At 26.2% G+C, this 19,784-nt stretch overlaps 1 protein-coding gene across 1 annotated transcript in view; it reads right to left on the bottom strand.

Annotated features, from left to right (window-relative positions):
- Window positions 1–19,784, bottom strand: part of LOC129969316 (AP-5 complex subunit beta-1-like) — a 45,667-nt gene that overhangs the window by 20,241 nt on the left and 5,642 nt on the right. Inside the window, exons 5-12 of the mRNA XM_056083834.1 lie at window positions 12,927–13,054; window positions 9,867–9,900; window positions 9,651–9,791; window positions 7,458–7,532; window positions 6,296–6,445; window positions 2,965–3,094; window positions 1,662–1,815; window positions 28–117 (exon numbers count right to left, since the gene is read on the bottom strand). Of these exons, the coding sequence (XP_055939809.1) occupies window positions 28–117; window positions 1,662–1,815; window positions 2,965–3,094; window positions 6,296–6,445; window positions 7,458–7,532; window positions 9,651–9,791; window positions 9,867–9,900; window positions 12,927–13,054 (902 nt within the window). The remainder of the gene's footprint in view (window positions 1–27; window positions 118–1,661; window positions 1,816–2,964; window positions 3,095–6,295; window positions 6,446–7,457; window positions 7,533–9,650; window positions 9,792–9,866; window positions 9,901–12,926; window positions 13,055–19,784) is intronic.

The raw sequence follows: 19,784 nt of genomic DNA, 5'->3' as shown, positions 1-19,784 counted from the left end.
AAAAAAATAATAAATAACTTCCAATACCTTTCCAGGCATTCACTTTTCACTGCTTGTAAGAAGCTCAAAGCATAAGGCATAAGATGAGGAGAAGTTTTCATTATTCCAGAAAGCAATCTAAATTTTAAAAAGTAGGGAAATAAATAACAGAAGTATAAAATAAGAACTTTCTCCATAATTTTTTGCACTTCCCAGGTATTAATAATTAGATAGAAGGTTGGATTAAAAAATAGCCATTACTTAAAAATATTTATTCATTTAAAAATACGAACATGACAATACATATATATAAGTAATCAAAAATTAAAATTATATCGGAAACGAAACTAAAAAATTATTTCGTAAAAATTTAAAAAATAAAAAAAGTACCATTATATTTAGAGAGAGCAAATGTAGCTACTACTAAAACACAGATGAATCTAGACTAACTAGTAATAAAAAAATAATAATAAGTTAAAAGGGAAAAAATAGAATCAAAATTAAACCAAATACAATAAGAATCCAGCCTGAAGACTTTCTCAAGGGTCACCCTCAGGCAGGGATTCAAAATTATTTTTTCTGTGAGAAATCTGACCTTAGTCCAACAGTATTGACCCCTTGTGACCCAAAAATCCCCTGAAATTAAGGCTTAAGAGATACACCAATTTTTACAGAAATGAAACAAAAAAATAAATTATAAAAGAAATATGACCACTAATTAAGCAAAAAATAAAATAACATAAAATAAACTATATTAGAACTCTCATAACCAATTATTAAAACAATTTATATAGATATATACAATGTTCTCTTATCGTGGCCCAAGAACTAATTTCTAAACCACCATATAATTCCAGTTGGAAAAAAATATATGGCAAGAGAATAGGATTTAACATTACCCGAGTTAATAAATGTATTTCTAAAGAAAATTACAAATTTTCAATTTTTTACATAGTTTCCCCAACTCTAACAATAAAAAAAGCTGTTCAACCTATATAAAAGTCATGTACAAATTTATTTTAAGGAATAATTTTTAAAAGCAACATAGCAGTACATAATTTTATTTTGCAAACAATCCCTTCAAATCAATCTTGAGCCAGAGAATTTGATAGTAACATTCGTTTAAAATAGTGTTTTTCAATATTTCATAACTTGGTCAATTTTCATCATAGATTTTTTTTTAAGTTTCAGCATCAAGAATACTCTATTAAATGTGATTAATAGGACTGAAGACTGTATAAAAAATTAGATTTCGTAAAGTTTTGAAAAATATATCTATTTATTCGAATAACATAAAATATAATTATTTTCATCATTTAAAGCATTTTTTTTCCACTATATGTTCATTTCTAAAGATTGAAAAATCTTTTATTGGATCATGATAAGAATGGATATATACTATAATAAAAGAAATAAAAAATATCTTTAAACAATATCAATTTATAATTTTAAATTCTAGTGAGTAAATTATAACATAACAACATTGAATTTTAAATTTTAACATAACAACATTGAATTTTAAATTTTAACATAAATTTTTTTCTTTTTAATTTAACAAAAGAAAAAAAACAATATTTTATTTTTAAAAAACAACCAATAATGTCTATAAAATTTATCAGGAAAATCAAAATCCACAATATTTAGAAAAAACAAAGCATTTAGCATCGAAAGACACAGCTTACCTATACATAGAATTATGCATCAACTCAGAATTTTGAGAAGAAAAATACACAAACAAAATTCGAAACAAAGAAGGAGCAGCCTTTGTTCCACCGGATAGAAAGGAACATTTGATTAATCCACTGACAGTCTCATTTAAAAAATCAGTAGCTAAATCTAAAAAAAAAAAAAAAAAAAAAAAAAAAAAATCTTTATTAAAATGAGATAGTGCATTTATATAATGTTATAAGATCATGAATAAAAAGAAATAACAGTAAGATATTTGAATTAAAAGCTTCATGGAATTAAACTGAATGTAATTAAAAAATTATTGAATAAAATATTCAAAAGCATTTAATCATATTTCATAAACTGTTATGTTAGTTAAATTACTTATTTTTACAGAATAATTTCATAGAATAGAATTTTTAGTCAATTTTTACAGATTTCTTAATCTTGCAAAGCAATTTATAAAATTCAAAATACATTTATAAAAAAAAATTCCAAAACTCCCTGAGATAATATTTCATATCAATTACAGAAACTTCTAGTAATTAGAAATTAAATATATAATCAAGCAGTAAATGTTAAGTAATCAAAATGCAAACATTGCTGGCACACACACAGACACATATAACATTACAAATTTTGTAAATAGAGAGCATAATGGTTTCTTGGCGAGGTTTTAACACCAAATTTAATATTTTTGAGGTCATGAAATTTCTACTCTTTTCCAATAAATTTGGAAATCGTCTGAAAACATATAAAAGTTTTGTAGCATTCGATGAAAAAGAAATTTTACTTTCACTGAGTAACTGTGGAGTGCGATTATCTTTTTTTCTGACCATGACAAACTAGGTAAACTTAGCTGAAAATCTGAACCAATTTGTCAGGTAGCGTCTTGAAATAAATAAATAAATAATAAACTATTTACACATTTCTCTTGTTTGCTCTGCGAGTGATGCAGTGTGTTGCTGTTGTATTCTGTTGAAGAATAGATTACATTGTCTTTACTTACAGTAAATATAAATATTTGCAAATAATTGTTATAAATAAATTTTTATTTGTATCTTCTTAATTTAAGTCCAGTCAATTCATGAACTCTCCAAACTATAATGATATACAGAAGTAAGATACTGCATCCAAATTAAACATTTAAATTCTTCGTCACTTATTTTGTAATCGTATAAAATAAATTGCGATTTTCGCTATAGAAGAATTTGAATGAACATTTTTAAAACTATATAGCCTTTTAAAACACCATAAGATTTACTGTATTTTTTTAAAGCAGAAACTTGAATTTTCGAAGAGATAAAAGAAACTCACTCTCTTTTGTATTAAGAGGAATGCAAAGTGCCAAAACACATGACTTTTTCTCTTGTGTCAGAGGACCATCAAATGGAGAAGGCAATAGAATTTTCAGATCAGGATAATGAGATAATGAAGAGAAATAATCCTGGAAAGAAAGTTATTAAAATTTATTCACTATTTATACATGGATGTACTAAATAATTGTTTGCAATTTCAATGAGGTAAAGACATATAAGAAATCATGTCTTTTCTGGAAAGAAATAATTTCAAAAATTATATTGTAAAGAAATTTTTGAAAGTAAAAGAAAAATAATTAATTCTAAATATACAGCAAATATTAATGATTATTATAACTTACATGTTTAATAATGGATATTTTTAAAGCTCCAGTCAACAAATATACAAACAATTGCTCATAAGAATTCTTCTTTAAATTTGAAAAAAAAATTTTGATCCAAACTTTAAACAAATTAATTATCTAATAATACAAAGTATAAAATACATATGTCTGTCACACCTCAGAAATCATAAATTGACATGAAATTTGCATATGTCCTTCAAGGGTCCATTTCTAACTCAACAATGATTTTTCCAACTTTCAAAATTAAGCCAAATTTCTTAATCAAATTTCTTCCAAAAATTTCTGGAATACTTATTGCATGAAAATGATTTATATATCATTTTAAAGAACAATTGTTTTTAATTATATACCAATTTAATTGTCATACTTTAATTTTTACAAATTTTTCAAAATTTATTTCCAACACAATTTGGAAGATTGCTTTTTATTTTTGTAATATGTACACAAACAATCCTTGATATTTATCAATTTATTTTCGCCATGCAATATTTTATTTAATTTTTCACAAATTTTTAAATGATAATTTTTTAAAGTCATTCAGGTTTACATTTTCACTTTTACTACATAGAAGCCAAAAGGCCAAGTTGTGTCTTTTATTTTAAGGGGGGGGGGAAACCCTCCAAAAAATGAAGTAAAACAAATTTTTTTAAAAAAAAGATAGAATGGTACAAAAATATAATGATGGCAATAAAAACCATAATTTAAAGTAACTATTGTTACTGCAAAAATAAAGGCAGGAAAAAAATGAAACCACAAATTATTTTAAAATAATATCAGGTTGTTCAAAAAATGGAGATTAAAAGAATGATGCGATATGAAGATGTAATATTTCTTGGCTGCGCAGTAAGTCTCCAGGTAAGGAAAACAGTTTACAGAAATAGTAATGGTTGATGAATGGATATGTGTCAGTAGCATATTGCATTGGCGGCAAAATCACAGATTATGCTATCTTTCTAGAATATTCTTTTCCCTATCATAGAAACTACAAAAAGTCGAGAGATGAAGCTGGTAGTTAGTACTGAGATGAACATTGAGTCAGTAGCAAATCAGCAGTGAGTTCACCTCAAGTGATTGAGTAGCAGATGATTCAAGAAGCACACATAGTTATGTGAAGTCTCTCTTCTACAAGTTTTCTCTAAGCGCTTTGTGCTGTTACAGTGTTACATTTGTTACCGATTTGCTGCATGTGTGCTCCTGTTTACTGCAATCAGTTTTTGTATAATCTTCTGCACCATTTTGTTATCTCTGCGTGTTGGATTTTCACGCAAAATAAAGCATTTTTTGAATTGAGCCTGTTGGACTCTTTCATTGTAGCCCAATGCAGAGGACCTAGATTTTTGGATTAAAATATCCTTAACAGATGGGAGATGACACAGGAAATGGATAACCAAAATTTAACAAAACAAGAAGATGTGAAAAATTATTTTATTAATTTTAAAGCTCTTTATTATAATAAGTTTCAAAACTTCAATATATATAAATAAAGACATAAAAATATTTTCACTCAAATAATGGCAGGTATATATTTGTAATTTATATTATTACTATCATTAAAGTATTTTTTTATAAATTTTTGTTTTGATGACTGACTATTTCTTTAAATGCACAAAATATTGCCAGTGCATCAACAGGATAGATTATAATCAACTAAAAAAGTATATGCATTGGACAAGGGTTAATCATAAATCAACATTTAAAAAATAATAAGAATAAAATTAGAATTAATCATAACAAATATCATAAGTAATATAAGTTATGGCAATACAATTTTTTTCTATAGATAGGAAGAAAATAGAAAATATTATTATATTATTAAAAGTGCCTTCACACACTTAATTCACCGATCCTTCCACTGCCGAAAACAATCTTGAAAGACTACTTTTGATAGTGTTTATCTCCATTGTCGCGTTCTGCATTATCTCTTCTCTACACTAAAAATGAGATTCTTTCAAAGGCATCTTCAATTCTGGAAACAACTAAAAGTTGCAAGGAGCCAAACCTAGAGAGTAGGGAGTTGGGAGACGACTGGAATTCCGTATTTCACCAAGAGAGCTGGATTAGATGTGACGAATAAGCCGGAGCATTGTCATGACACAACGGCTAGTTTTTCGCCGCCCAGAGGTCTTCTCTTTTGGGCCAATATCTTGTTGATATTACTCTTTTGTCACTAATTGCTTGAGAATTGCCCAGATTTTGACAAAATTTGATTCATATATTTGTTCAACTCGTTTAATCATCATGAGAGAAACCAAAATTCTGATGAAAACTTATAATAGTACCTTACTCAGTAGCCAGCAAGCAGCAACTGACACCTGAACATGGAGAAAAAGTTCAAACATGAGTATTAAGTTGTCTTCTTCCATTGTGCACAGTAGTGCCGCTCTAGCATCATTACTGTATGCAGGAAAATTCAAGGTCGAATACATTTTAGATTACCTTTGTATACTCGCATAACAGAAGTAACATGTCATCTTATATCTAAATGCATCTTTTTTTTTATATTGTTCAATAATGTCACAATTTTTTTCTCCTACAAGAGGTATAATGATTTTTAAAATTAAAGTGGCAAAGTGTATTTGATGCAATGATGGGGAAGCAAAAAGATGGGGTTGGGGAGATAGATACCTCAGACATCAGTCTTTAGAGGTATCACAGAAATAAAATATTAATGCATTTGTATATAGCTATGCATCACTTTTTAATTTCAATTATGAAAAAATAAAATACCATTTACCCTTTATATCCCTTCAATAATAATTAATAAAAAAATTATATTATGCCCAAATATATAGACAATCATATATATATATATATATATATATATATATATATATATATATATATATATATATATATATTCATGATATCCCTTATGTTGATATTTTTTATATGGATATAAACTGGCTCCATTATGGTAGAAAAAAATTCATAAAAATATAAATAAACTGTAGTAAAAAAATATTAAGCTCTTTTTTAAACACTTACACTTTTACTATTCATGATGCAGGTCTTCAACCAATCTAAAAACAACAGTCTGTGAGATGATGTAAGGCATGGATGTGTAGACAGTTTTATTAGTTGTTTGTAAAGGAATTTTTCATCTTGAGACGAAAATAAATCTGAATGAAAAGCATCCTTAAAAAAAAAGAAAAAAGCATTTTCACTTCCGAGGATCTCCAAAAGCAACTTAAGCTACTTATTTGTGTTCGATTAATGGTTTAATATTTAAAAGTAATAAAAAAATGAAAGAATGCACAATTTCAGGACATAGTTGAGGGGAGGGGAAAACATGACATCAAAATTATTTGAAATTTCACACTTTTATTACACATCACAAAAGAAAATATTTCTCATAATTGATATATTTTAACATTAAAAAATACTCCATTAACTTTAAAGTTATTATTAACACAAAAGGTGAAAAAAAACTGATAAGATGATTTACAATTTTAATCATTAATTTATTTAGTATTGCCCTAAATAAATTAATAAAGAGTTATCTAAAGCCACTTGTTCATAATATAGAATGCATTATAAACAGTTTTGAACAAAAGTAGCTTTAAAAAGTTTTACAAAAAATAAGTGGTTATGCAAATTTTATTGAATGCAGAAGACAAATTATTAATCATCATATCAAAGCAATAATTTTCTTTGTTTCCTAAACCTATATCCCATTCATTATTAGATAAAAAAGAATGGCCCGGATTTGAAATAAATAGGAGTATCATTAGCACTACATTACAATATATGATTATTTTTTTTTTTTTTGTAAAAGTAATATATGACTGCAAAATTAATTTAATGAGAATGTTAATCACAATTCACAGTTCCAAAAAATTTGGCTTAGAAAGAAATTACTATTTCAGTTCAATCAAAAAGTTCTACAAACATTAAATAAATTAATCCTAAAATATAGTATAGGAAACACTGTGTCATTTAAAAAAAAAAAGTTGTAAATAACATTTATGAAAAATTCATCAAGGCGATTTTCTTTTTTGCAAGAACTGAGAGTAAAAATACTCATTCCAATGATCAATGTAACAAATATGTTTCTTAATTTATTACTTGACTGATTTTAAATTGTCTTTTACAAAATAAAACAGCATATTTTATGATGATAAAAATAAAGCAATTAATACTTTCTTACCAGCAAATCAAAAGCAAGGTGAAAAAGTGATACATCTGACGATAACATTAGATTTTGCAGATAAAGTTTGAAAGACTAAATAAGAAAAAGAAAAAAAAAAGAGCTATTAATCTTAGGCATGAAAAATAATTATTTTTAATCTTTACCAGAAAAGCAAGTTTTTCCATTAGGATTAACTTTTCAAAATATGATTATAATTATTTCTGTTAATATAATGGTAAAAATTCTTCCATAATTATTAGATATGAATATAACAGTAGGAATCAAAATGGTAATAGCAATCAGGAGATGTTCATTATCATTAAATGTATCAATCACTTTCAAAAATGTAAATAAATTAAAATAAGGTTTCACTCAAATAAAAAGGGCAGATCAAATGTAGATATTTAAAAGTGCTTCAACCAGAATCTATCCAAAACATAGTATTAAAAAAAAGTGATGAATTGCTTTTTAATATATATCTTTACTTTAATTAACAGAATAATATGAATAAATAAAAAGAATCTTAAATACTTGTAATGATTTTTTAAATTGTTAATGCTATAAAAAGAAAAATACAAGCAATCAAAAGAATAGACATAAAAATTTATTTCATTAAAAAAATTTTCAAGCTAAGTACAAAATATCATATATTATTTACAATTACAACAATCAGCTAGAAAAATATAAAACATTTTATTTGATTAGTTCAAGACAAAAATTGTACTACCATATCATAAATCTAAATTATTATTATAGGGATTTTTTTCATATATGAACTTCTCCATTTAATATGAAAACATTTGAATTTATTAATAAGTATTTTAAACTGTTAAATTACCACCATTTTAACATACAGTATAACAGAGAGTTACATATTTTTCTACAACATTTAACAAAACATTTGTTATAAATATACAGATCTTAATTAGAAGAAAAGGAATCTTCAATGTTAAGATCAAAGAATAAAGTTTTATGAAAGAAGACATCATCCTACCAGAATAAAATAATCTATTTGATTTAAGTCTCTGTTTTATAAACAAATTAAAAGAAATTTCTTTATTCTTTCAGTAAATTTAAAATAATAGGTCTAAAAATCTAAAATAAAATCTGTATAAAATTCAAGGTTTTAAGTTCTGTAAAACTCTAATAATACCATTGAACCAACCCCCTCGAATGTAACACTCTCTAATAATGGCAGTGCGCGAACTAAGTGCCACCCGCCCCAACACCCTCCCCAAAGTACAGCAGTACGATGCTAGCTGCAAGACTGTGAGCATGTAAAACCTATCGATCTCGAGAATTAATTATGTTAAGCAGTAAATTTATTTTTGGTTAAATATAGAATTGTTGTTGTGTAGCTGTAAGTGTTATGTATCATATAATTGGTTATCTATTAAATTCTTTTAAATTGTTGGAGCCCCGTTTTCATGCATTGCTCTTACAGTACAGATTATGATTATTTTTAAGTAAAAAAAAATTGGAATAACAATACACTGTGTGCATATTTTTTTAACCTATATGCATATTTTTTCCTGTAAAGATTGTCAATTATTTAGTTTTTTTCCAAATGGTAAAATTATATAAATACTTCAAATTAAAACAATTTCATATAAATTGTAATTTAACTAAAGACAAATTAATCATATATAATGAGTAATAACATTATCTTATATGCCAAAACCATAAGTAAAATTGTTTATTATGCCTGAGATTTAAATGTTTTGAATCATAAGTCAGTTAACTCTATCAATACATAAATGCTTCTGCTTAATTTTTCACTATTATTTGTAAACCATTAAATTCAGAAATTAATTTAAAAAGAATATTTTACTTTAAAAAGTATAGAAAAGAAATTATCTTAAGAATAATACATAAAAAACAATAATTCAAGACACTGATATACAAGCAAGTATATTCCATACACAAGTAGTTCCCCATATACAGATTCTGATGGATATATGGAAAGAATATGGTTCAAATGTTGGCTTCATTTTTGCCTATGGTCCAGTCTATACATGTGTTATTTGGTCAATTCCCAAATAATGCATATATAGACTAAAACTAGAAATTAAATCTAATCCAAAATTTTCAGGATTTCTTTCAAATATGAATTAAAAATTAAACTAAACATTTTCAAGGTTAAAAAGTTTTTAAAAAAGGAAATCAACATCAATAAGTTTTTGAAAAGCATAAAATGGATTTTATAGTTACCGTAGGTGAAAGTTCTGGTGTACGCTGTACAACATATATTAAGTCTCTTAGAACTCGATAAGTAGCAGCATGAGACATATATGGCAGAAGTTCAAATAAAAGAGCAGCAAACGGAGAAACAGCACCATTACTCTTCTTACGCTGTAAGTACAGGTATTTAAAGAATGTAATTGATTAATTAATACATAAATTATAACAACAGATTGATATACTTACTGAAATTTCTTCTTTGTTTCCTAAAGAGCTTTTCCTATAAAAATATAATTCAAAAAATTGAATCAGTATAATAAGATCTTGAAAAAAACATGTAAATAATACAGCAAGCTTATGCAGAATAACTAGATATTTTAAACTCGTTTTTCAATAATATGTTAACACTTATGTTAAATCTTTGGCATTTCAACCTTTCCTAGGAAAATGTTAAACACAATATTGGAACTTAAAAAGCTCTTTAATTGCATTAAGAAATAAAAAACTTTATAAGAAATATAAAGATACATACATAGGGCTTTTTATTCAAAAAAAAAATCCAACCATTAATATTTAAGCCATATGCATTTAGTAGTGAGTAAAATATTGCAGCATGTCTTAAAAAGCCATTAATTTAAAATCAGATGTACTAAATGACAAATTTTTAACAAGGCTGCTGCCTAGGATTGCTGAGCTGAAGATGGTCACATGCAAATTGATTAAAAAGATATAATTAAGTCATTTGCCAAATAATTTAATATAAAATTTATGATTTAAAAATATGGGATAATATCAATAATTCATAAAATATAATTGGTCAAATTCCTATCTGTTTCATAATGTTCACTTGGTTATTAAAGCATTTATTAAACACAATGCATTAGTTTTAATAATATTCTCAACAAATGAGGATGCTAGGCAGTCATGAATTAAAATAAATAAAAATGTATATTTTTACAAAGATACTAAAAAAATTAATTTAAAATAAATTATTAACATGCTTCTTAAAAAGTGTTAAAATGTTAAGCTAAAAGATATTAAAGTTTATTAAGAAGAGGGGAAAGGCTCATAATATACACTTCTGAGGTATGCAAGATTTCCAAATCTGCCATTGCTATTATTGATTATTCAAATCAAAGCAGGAATGAAAACAATCAAATATTAAGTGTTTTTTTCTCTTTTCCATATGATAAACTGCAATGTATATTTTTTGTTCAAAACTCTAATATTTCAATGCATGTAAAAATATAAATAAACAACTTAGGGTGAGAGTCAGATTTTATCTTAAAAACCAAACATGTTTAGAGAAAGGAAGAAAAAAAAACATTAACATAATAGTTTTGATTATAAAATTATGTGTCATGATGAAATCCATTAAGTTGGACAAGAAAGTATCCAGTTTTATATAAATAAAAATCCAGAATGCTATTAATCATTGCTGAATATTTTTTACAAGCAGTGAAACAAAATTATTTGAAATATTTTCCTGCATTAAAAAAAATCTTATTAAAGCATTTTCATTCCATATCTAAAATTACCTTATTAGATTACAGCTAGCAATGTTAGGGGAAAACATTATATAATAAAATATAATGTTTTCCTCTAACATTATATTTTATTATATTTCCACTTCATTAACATTCAATTTAAAAGTTAAGAACATAAGAAAATAAATTTAAGGTACAAAAGTCTGCACATTTTAATAATTACATATACAACATTTTATGCTTCTTTTTAAAAATTTTGCTGTTCGCCTCTTTTAATTATTTAGTCTTCTCTGTAACAGATTTTTGCAATGCATTAGATTTTGTCAATAAAGAAAAATCTGGCTTGTTCAGTTTTTTTAGCATTAACTTTATATATACTATTTAAGAAATTTGCTTTTCTAAGAGAGATTTCTTATTCTATAAAGCAATCTTTACACCATTGGCAGAAATTTCTTTAGTCCCTTTATTCCTTAATAAATAAAGAATATTTTGTCAATACTTTATTAATGTTTTCTATCATTTACATATGTGCCTGTTTTCAACTGTTCAGAGTATTTACTTTGCAAATTTGCCCAGTGAAATAACTAGAATTTTTTCCAGCATATTGCACAAAAAATAAATATATCTGAAATTTTTAAACGAAAATTACTTTCAGTATAAATATTTAAACAATTCACGAATATTAATGTTTAAATGAAATAAGCAAATACTTTACAATATTGTATAAAATATAAATCACATACAAGAAAGAAATAACGACTTAATACATAAAAGAAACAATGATTTAAAAATAAGCTCTAGAAATACATAAAATTATGTCTGAAAAGAAATTGTCTTTTTGCCCCATCATCAAGATAAGCAAAAAGGTGATGAAATAAAAGTCAATGAAAGGGATATGTTTCCTCAACTCAATTAATACTTTCCTAAACTGAGGAAAAATCTTTTACATTAACTTCTGGAAGGACTTCTGTTGAGAGATGAAAGATGAACAATACAAAGAAATACATGCATATAATTTGGTCCATCTAATGTGGGGAAAATTCTTTTAAATTTTCAGATAGAAACATAAGCATCAAGATTTTTTTAAAAGCACTTTTAGGGATCATTAAAAATACAAAATTTTTGATATATATAAAGCAATAGATCTATAATTGAAAAAGTGTTGAGGATCTTTCCCTGTCTTTATAGGAATTCCTGTTTCAAAATTCCAATGAATTCCATAATAATATAATAACTTATATAAGATATTATCCAGGAAATTGTAAGAAAAATATTTCAGAATTGAATGGGTGATGCAATATTGTCCAGGTGATATGTGTTTTATATTAGATAAGGCAAGTTGTAGTTCCAGAAAAATGAAATCAGAATTATACAAAAGCTACTATGTTATAAGAAATTGTACTGAATTGCATTTTAAGTTTCTGTTCATAATTGCTGGAAGAGCATGTAGATGCGAAAACAATTTCCTGTACATGATAAAAGATGCCACATGCATAATTTTTTTTTGTTTTGTTTTTTTTTGTATATTATAAATATCTCTGCTTTTTTTTTTTTTTTTTGGACATGAAGGGAAAGGCATTTGAACAGATTCTACAAGCTTTTTCATCTTTGATCCATATTTCTTTGGCTGTTCCAATTCAGAATATAAGGTGGATTCAAACAATATAAAAAATTCTATCTGCAAATGAATCAAACAAAAAGACAAAACATCATTGCATTTAGTCTAAAAATAATCTATAACGCATAGATCTTCTAATTAATATTGTAGATCGTTTGAATGGTTAAAAATGAAATTAGTTTAAAAAATCATTTTACTTACTTAGAATGTAATTTTTCAGAAAAGTGTTTTAGACAAACACTAAGTAACAATGCATAACTCTGAAATGCTGGTGACATTTCTTTCTCACAAGTTAAAGATATTTTTGTCATTTCTGATTCCAAAGTCCCCTGAAAATACAATAATTAATTAATTATGTATAAAAAGAGTTATAGATTAACATTGAATGCACAATTAAGCTCCATTTTAGAAAATGAAAACAAAAGTAGATAAAAAGGACCAGAGGCGGTGGTAGCAGGGGGGCAACTGCTCCCCCCCCAGCCTCTTGCCCCCCCCCCCCCCCCCCCCCGTGGGCGGGAGATTGAGGTTTCGTCGGCAAAAGTGTTCACCATTTCAGGATGGTTGTAGAGAGTTGCGCATTATCGAATATGATTATTTAAAATCCACCTTAAATTTAATATATTGTAAACAGTCGAAATATCCAAGTAATGGTTAAAGTGTTTTGGCTATATTTGGCAGAATAATCGATAGGGCGGTAGGTCAATATATCTATTTTGTGGACAATTTTTGATAGCTGAACTAAGAACTGAATGTAATGGATGTCGAAGACGTTAAGTTCGCAGATTTTCAGACATCTGATTCAAATGTCTTTCATTAAGCTTTTAATTTGTACTATTTTAGCAATATAACAAAAGGTAACAAGTGAATAAGCTATCGACAAGTTGATACTCTCATTTCGCTAGAAATTTTTGGTCGGTCGATTATGAATTCAATGCGGTGAGTGCCGAAGATGTTAAATCTGCAGATTTTCAGACATTTGATAGAAATGTCATTTACTCGGCTAATAATTTGCACTAGATTTAGCAATATAACCGACAAGTGAATAAGATACTACATTCTTCCGATAACTTTAGGATGGCTGACTATGAACTGAATGTGATGAATTTCGAAGACTATATCCACAGATTTTCAGGCATTTGATTTAAATGACTTCATCAATCTTTTAATTTGCACTACGTTTGGCTATAAAACCGATATGTGAATAAAACATAAGACATGTCACATTTTGTCAAAAAATTTTGATCGGTCGACTAAGAATTCAATGCAAATGGAATCGACGAATCGAATCTCAGTCATTTTATTTAAATGTCGTAATGTTCATTCAGCATGTAATTTATACTATATTTAGCAGAATAATCAATAATCTGGTAAATGAATAAGATGTCACATTTTTTCCAACTTATCTTTGTCCTTCGGCTAAGATTTTATCATAGATTATGGAAAAAAATTGTTTACATCAGGCACTTCGATTACCTGTTAGTGGAATTAATAGAGAATTTGGTGCTTTTATATTATTCATGAATAGGACGACAGAGTTATTTTCCATAATTCAAATCCAAGTTCTAAAATTAATCGTCCTATTATTCATATAATTGTTCCTTCCTCGGTAACGAATTGATAAATTTATTTTATTCATTTCACTATGAGAATTGCCTGACTAAAATCTAGTTAACAAAATAAAAAAAAACATTGTTTTCTTTTGACAATCTTGTGAGTATGCAGCTATTTTCCTGTAGCCAAATTATGTGAATTCATTATAAATCTATTTTATTATAAAGTATTACTTCATATAGCATTACTTCATAAAATAGTAAGTTTGTACATATATTTACAAAATATTTTCTAAGACCTTCTTAAAAACATCATTGTATATTTTCCGCATTCTATACTGTTCGTGCCCGAACTATAGTAAATTTTTGTTGAGTGCACGTACTTCTCCTCGGAATCGAAACGCACCTTAATTCCTGCTCGTCGTTGCAATCCTTACTTAACAAATGTTTTAGGTAGGGGGACTACACAGAAAAATCGTTTTATGCGGAAACATCGAATATTTTTTATTTATTATTCTGGATTTCTATAAAAGTTTCTTTTATAAAACTTTTTTTTTTCAACATCCATTTTATGTAGCTTCTGATATAAAATAGAAAGCGTATGCATTTGTTCATTTAGCATGCCACGTCATTCTGGTGCAATCTATGTTTCTATCTATATTCTACAATCTAGAATGGAATATGACTATATTCATTTCCAAAATTAGATCTCGGAGAAATTAAATTTCGCGAGTCTCATAAAGAAACAGACTCAAATACTGACAATTTTTTGAAGCTTAGTAAAAAAAAAAAAACTGAGAATATTTTTTACAAATATCTTTATAAAGTTTTAACAATGAAAGAAAGGATCAGCATCAGAATAAAAAAAAGTTAAATAATACTTCATTTTCTTTAATTAAATGTAAAATTAATTTTTATGAGTTATTTTGAAGACACAGAGATTGTGCTTGCCCCCCCTGTCGGATTTGTCTTGCCGCCGCCTCTGAAAAGGACCTCACATCCAATGCTTTCTTTGCTGTGAATGAAAAACATAAAAATAAGGAAATAAAAGGATAAATAATCAGAAATAAAAGCCATGATATGAAATTTAATTCTCATTTTAAAATTAAAAAGCCTATTTGCTTGAATAAAAATCATATTAATCCAAAAGTAAAAACAAAATGCAAATACTATATTAATCAAAATGTTAAAAAGAAAGGTCAAATGAATTCAGGTTCTGCATATTATTAGCATAAATTAGTTACTGAATCAATACACACTGATTGTTTTTCAATTGTTTCCATAAAAAATATTAAGCTTTCTTCCCCCCCCCCTTTCCTTTCTTTCTTTGTTTTATTACTTTCTATTCATTAATAAAAGACTGCAAAAAAAATCTAAGTACGATTTAAAAAACATATTGAGGATAGTAAATTCGAACCAAAAGCAAATGATCTCTGATAAAATACAAAATTATGTAAATGTACAATGTAGTGCACTTCATTGTACAAACTTTATTCCGTTCCCAGTTATGATTTCTATAACTCCTTCTTTGGCAACAAATCTCTTCTCTTTGAAGGGATGCACGGCTGTCTTATCAAATTTGAGAACCCTATCAAAACCATTATAAGGAATTTGAATGCATATGCTCCAACAAGAATACTTTAACAAAAATATCCACAAAATAAAATAATTAAAAAACGAATATAAAAAAGTTTACATATTAGGGCCTTTTCAAACCAGCTTCTGCTTGATCATATAAATGATTGTTTACACCATATAAAATATTTTTATTTTGTACATTTATTTAATGGAATAATATACTTATACATGATATTATACAATTTATATTAAATTATAAAAAGTTCATAAAAAAGTATTTTATTTTATATTTAAAAAATTATTTATTTAATCGATACAAAAATTATATTTTACTTTACAGTATAAGAAAGAATCAAAATATTTATTTTAAAGGCATAAAAAGTTAATTACAATTATTAATTATTAATGTAATAAATGTATTTGAAAATAAAAGAACTCAAGAAAATATGTCCCGATATAAAAATGTGGAGATAAAAGAGAAAATGCAGACTATACTTAAGAGCCAATAACAATTTTATGTAATGACATTGTTACATAAAAACAAAATCTGTCTAGTAAAATATCCAATAGCTCAATAAAGGATAATAAACCTTTTATTCTACAAAAAAATATGAAACACAGGTAACAAAAGACAGATAAAGCATACATAAAACACAAGCAGTAAAATGCTATCAGTCAACCACAACAGAACAGAGCACTCAGAAAGAACTCGTTAAAGAGATTGCTTAAATATTTGTTTGAACTCAACTGAACTGACTATTACTCTCTCATCTATGCAATTCTGTTTTTATAACTCCTGTGCCAAGCCATTTAATGTTCTAGAGTAAAATCCAAAACTCAAATTATAATGGAGCTATCAACAAGATTCTTAAATATTCTGGGTTCTTCATTTTTGAGGCCCAGTCACCAAATGTTCAACAAGGTTGAGGTCATTGATCCAACATTCATTAAAGTTATTTGTAAAACTTTTCTTTACTATGAAACATATTGTGCAGGGAAGCAAGACTACAAATTTGTAAAAATATATACATCTCCAAATTGTTTAAAAAAGAAAAATAATTGTTGGACTCATGTAAATACAAGTATAAATGATAGCAGTTAATTTTCAATATTTTAGATTATATGGATTGGCATAAATCTTCAAAAAGAATAGATTGTAATGTTTTGGTTAAAATTTGCTTCATTAATTTTATTTCAATAACACCTCAAAAATTAGTGAAAAGGATATAAAAGGACTGTCAGAGATACATTCAAATAAGGTTTAAATAATAATCATTTAAATTTAATAAAAAATAAATTTAAATTCATTTAAATTTAATAAAAATTATTTATTTTCCGTTTCAATCTAAATAACAGCTATCTTTACTTACAATAAAAATAACTGAGTGTTTCTGTTCATGTCGATACTCTACAGGCTAGACCATTTGACTTAGAGCTACTAAATTTGGCACAACTTTGGAGAAAAAGGTTGTACATGTCAGAATGATTTTTAAAAATTTTAATTAGAATTTTATTTAATTAAAAATTAAATGAAATTTCAGCGTTTTTCTGTGATAACTTCTGAAAATATTACAGCACAAACATTATTTTTGCACCATCTTAAAATTCAAAAAATTATCTTTTCTATGAGACCAATCTTTTAACATATAAATTAAATTTCTATTTTTAAAAAATATTTAAGGCAAATTTCCCAACAATTTATTTTATAGGAAATAAAAATAAAATTCAACCAGCATGAGCACATTATACATACAGGGAAAAAATTAGTTGTTATCAATGTGTTTTCATCATAGTGAAAAAAGCTAAAAATAAAATATCAAGTTCTCTTTTACTGCAAACTAAATTTAGAAAAGTGCACATTTTAATATGTGTCTGTAAGAAATAAAATTAATAAGAAATAAGATATTTTCTAGCTAAACAAGTGCAAGAAAAAAATTATTGTGAACATTTAAAATATTTGTATTATCAGTTCATTAATTCTGTTGTAATTAAGGGAAACACGGTTTATAAATACACACAATGTCTATTCTAATCGAGTTTCACACCTTATTTCTAAACAATTAGTATTAGGTATAAAAATCTAAGAAAAAATGGTTTAAATGAGGTAATAAATACTTTTTAATGCAGTTTGAGTCAACTAATAAATTATGAATTTTATATTTTTATACAGACCTTCAGTCGTATAAATCATATTCAATAAAATATTCATCCGAAAAATACATTTAAAATAAAAAGAAAAGTACATTCTATTGTGACTAAAACTGAGTGAGGTATGAAAATTTGAATAGTATTATCTTATAAAAATATGCTGCAATTTTAAACGAAACCACTGACCATCTTAACATGCCAATCAGCGCCTGGAATTTCCCAAGGTCAATCAGTCTAAAATTATGAAATTGCAGATTACCCTTTAATAGTGATATTCAAAACCTCATAATGCAATTACATTTAGTCACAGAAAATCTAAACTTCTTTGTATTTAAAAGCTGGCGTGTCAAGAGCATTTCACTGAATATGATTCCTTTGGTCCAAAAGCCTATAAAATTCAGACTTCATTAGTTTTTCAGAAGTATATTTATTAACAGTCCAAAATAAAATAATGTTATTTAAGTCATTTAAATCATTTTATGATGAATAAATGTAATTTTTATTAAATAATTTGTTAATATATTGCATGATTTAAAAAAAAAAATTCTAAAGTGCACATGAAACTTCAATGCCAAACAATTCAGTTTTCATATTCATATTTTTAAAAAAAAACATATTTAGTTTCAAGAAAAAAGTTTTTGTATTAACTGAAGTACAATAATTTCTGCTCCAATTTAAAATTTAAATCTTATGGGAGCTGACAGAAAATTATTGATATACATAATATAATAAACAGAACAGCATAAGGTTTTCAAAACAGTATGATTGATATGATTATCAAAATCTGAAGCTTGATAATATTTTGCCGAAAAAGAGTTTATGAAGCCAAGCTAAATAAAATATTTCATTGAAAATATTAATGAGCATTAATCCTGGGAATCCCATTGGTTGGTAATGGCAACTAGTATATAACAAATTATAAATTCACTTAAATAAAAAATAAAAAAAAATTGATATCATATTTTAAGAAATCAAAATCATATTTTTTTCATATATCGAATATACAGTTAGTATGCTATAAACAATTATTTTCCTAATTTTTATCACTAAAAGTGCTTGAAAAATAGAAACCAGTCTTTTTCTTACAATTCTGTTATGAATTTCATAAACAAAATTTCAAGAAAGAAGTGCAAGCAGATTGAAAATCACTTTTCAAATCTACAATAAAAGAAGAAATAAAATAAATGTAAGAATTTTAGTAACAGAAAGTCCACGTTTATATTAAAAGAATAATTAGATAAATATATAAAAATATATATTTTATCACTTATAAATCCTGTTATTTTATCATTTTAGTACGATTTTTTGTGATGGATTTAATTAGAAGACTTGATAAATATAGCTGAGATAATTTAAAGGAGATGAAGTCATATAGTAGAAAATTCTATCCATTATATCAAAAACTTTGGTGGAGTTAAAGGTGATAATTATTGGAGAGGGAGAACAAACTTGGAAATTTACAAAAAATTAAACAGAGATATTAAATTTTTTGTATTGCAAAAGATTAAATGTGCAGAACATCTAAGATTGGTTGACAGTCAAACCATTATGCAGGTCTTTTTGGCTAGGAAGGAAACTGAAAAAAGAGGTAGGTTTGGGTACTGGAAAAAGAGGGAGACTAAAACTTAGAGGGAATGACTACCTGGATTTAGACTAGAAAATCTTAGCTAAGAACTTTGATGTCATGTAATGGAATTCTGAAGAAGGCCAGGGCCAATCTGGAGCTGGCGCACCAATAAAGAAAATAATGATATCAAAAATTAATAAATCGTTCTACATTAAA

This window comes from Argiope bruennichi, chromosome 5 (assembly GCF_947563725.1).
Source record: "Argiope bruennichi chromosome 5, qqArgBrue1.1, whole genome shotgun sequence".
In the NCBI taxonomy this organism is placed as follows: Eukaryota; Metazoa; Arthropoda; class Arachnida; order Araneae; family Araneidae; genus Argiope; species Argiope bruennichi.
Note: the sequence above shows the minus strand (reverse complement) of the source record. Positions and strands in the feature narration are given on the sequence as shown.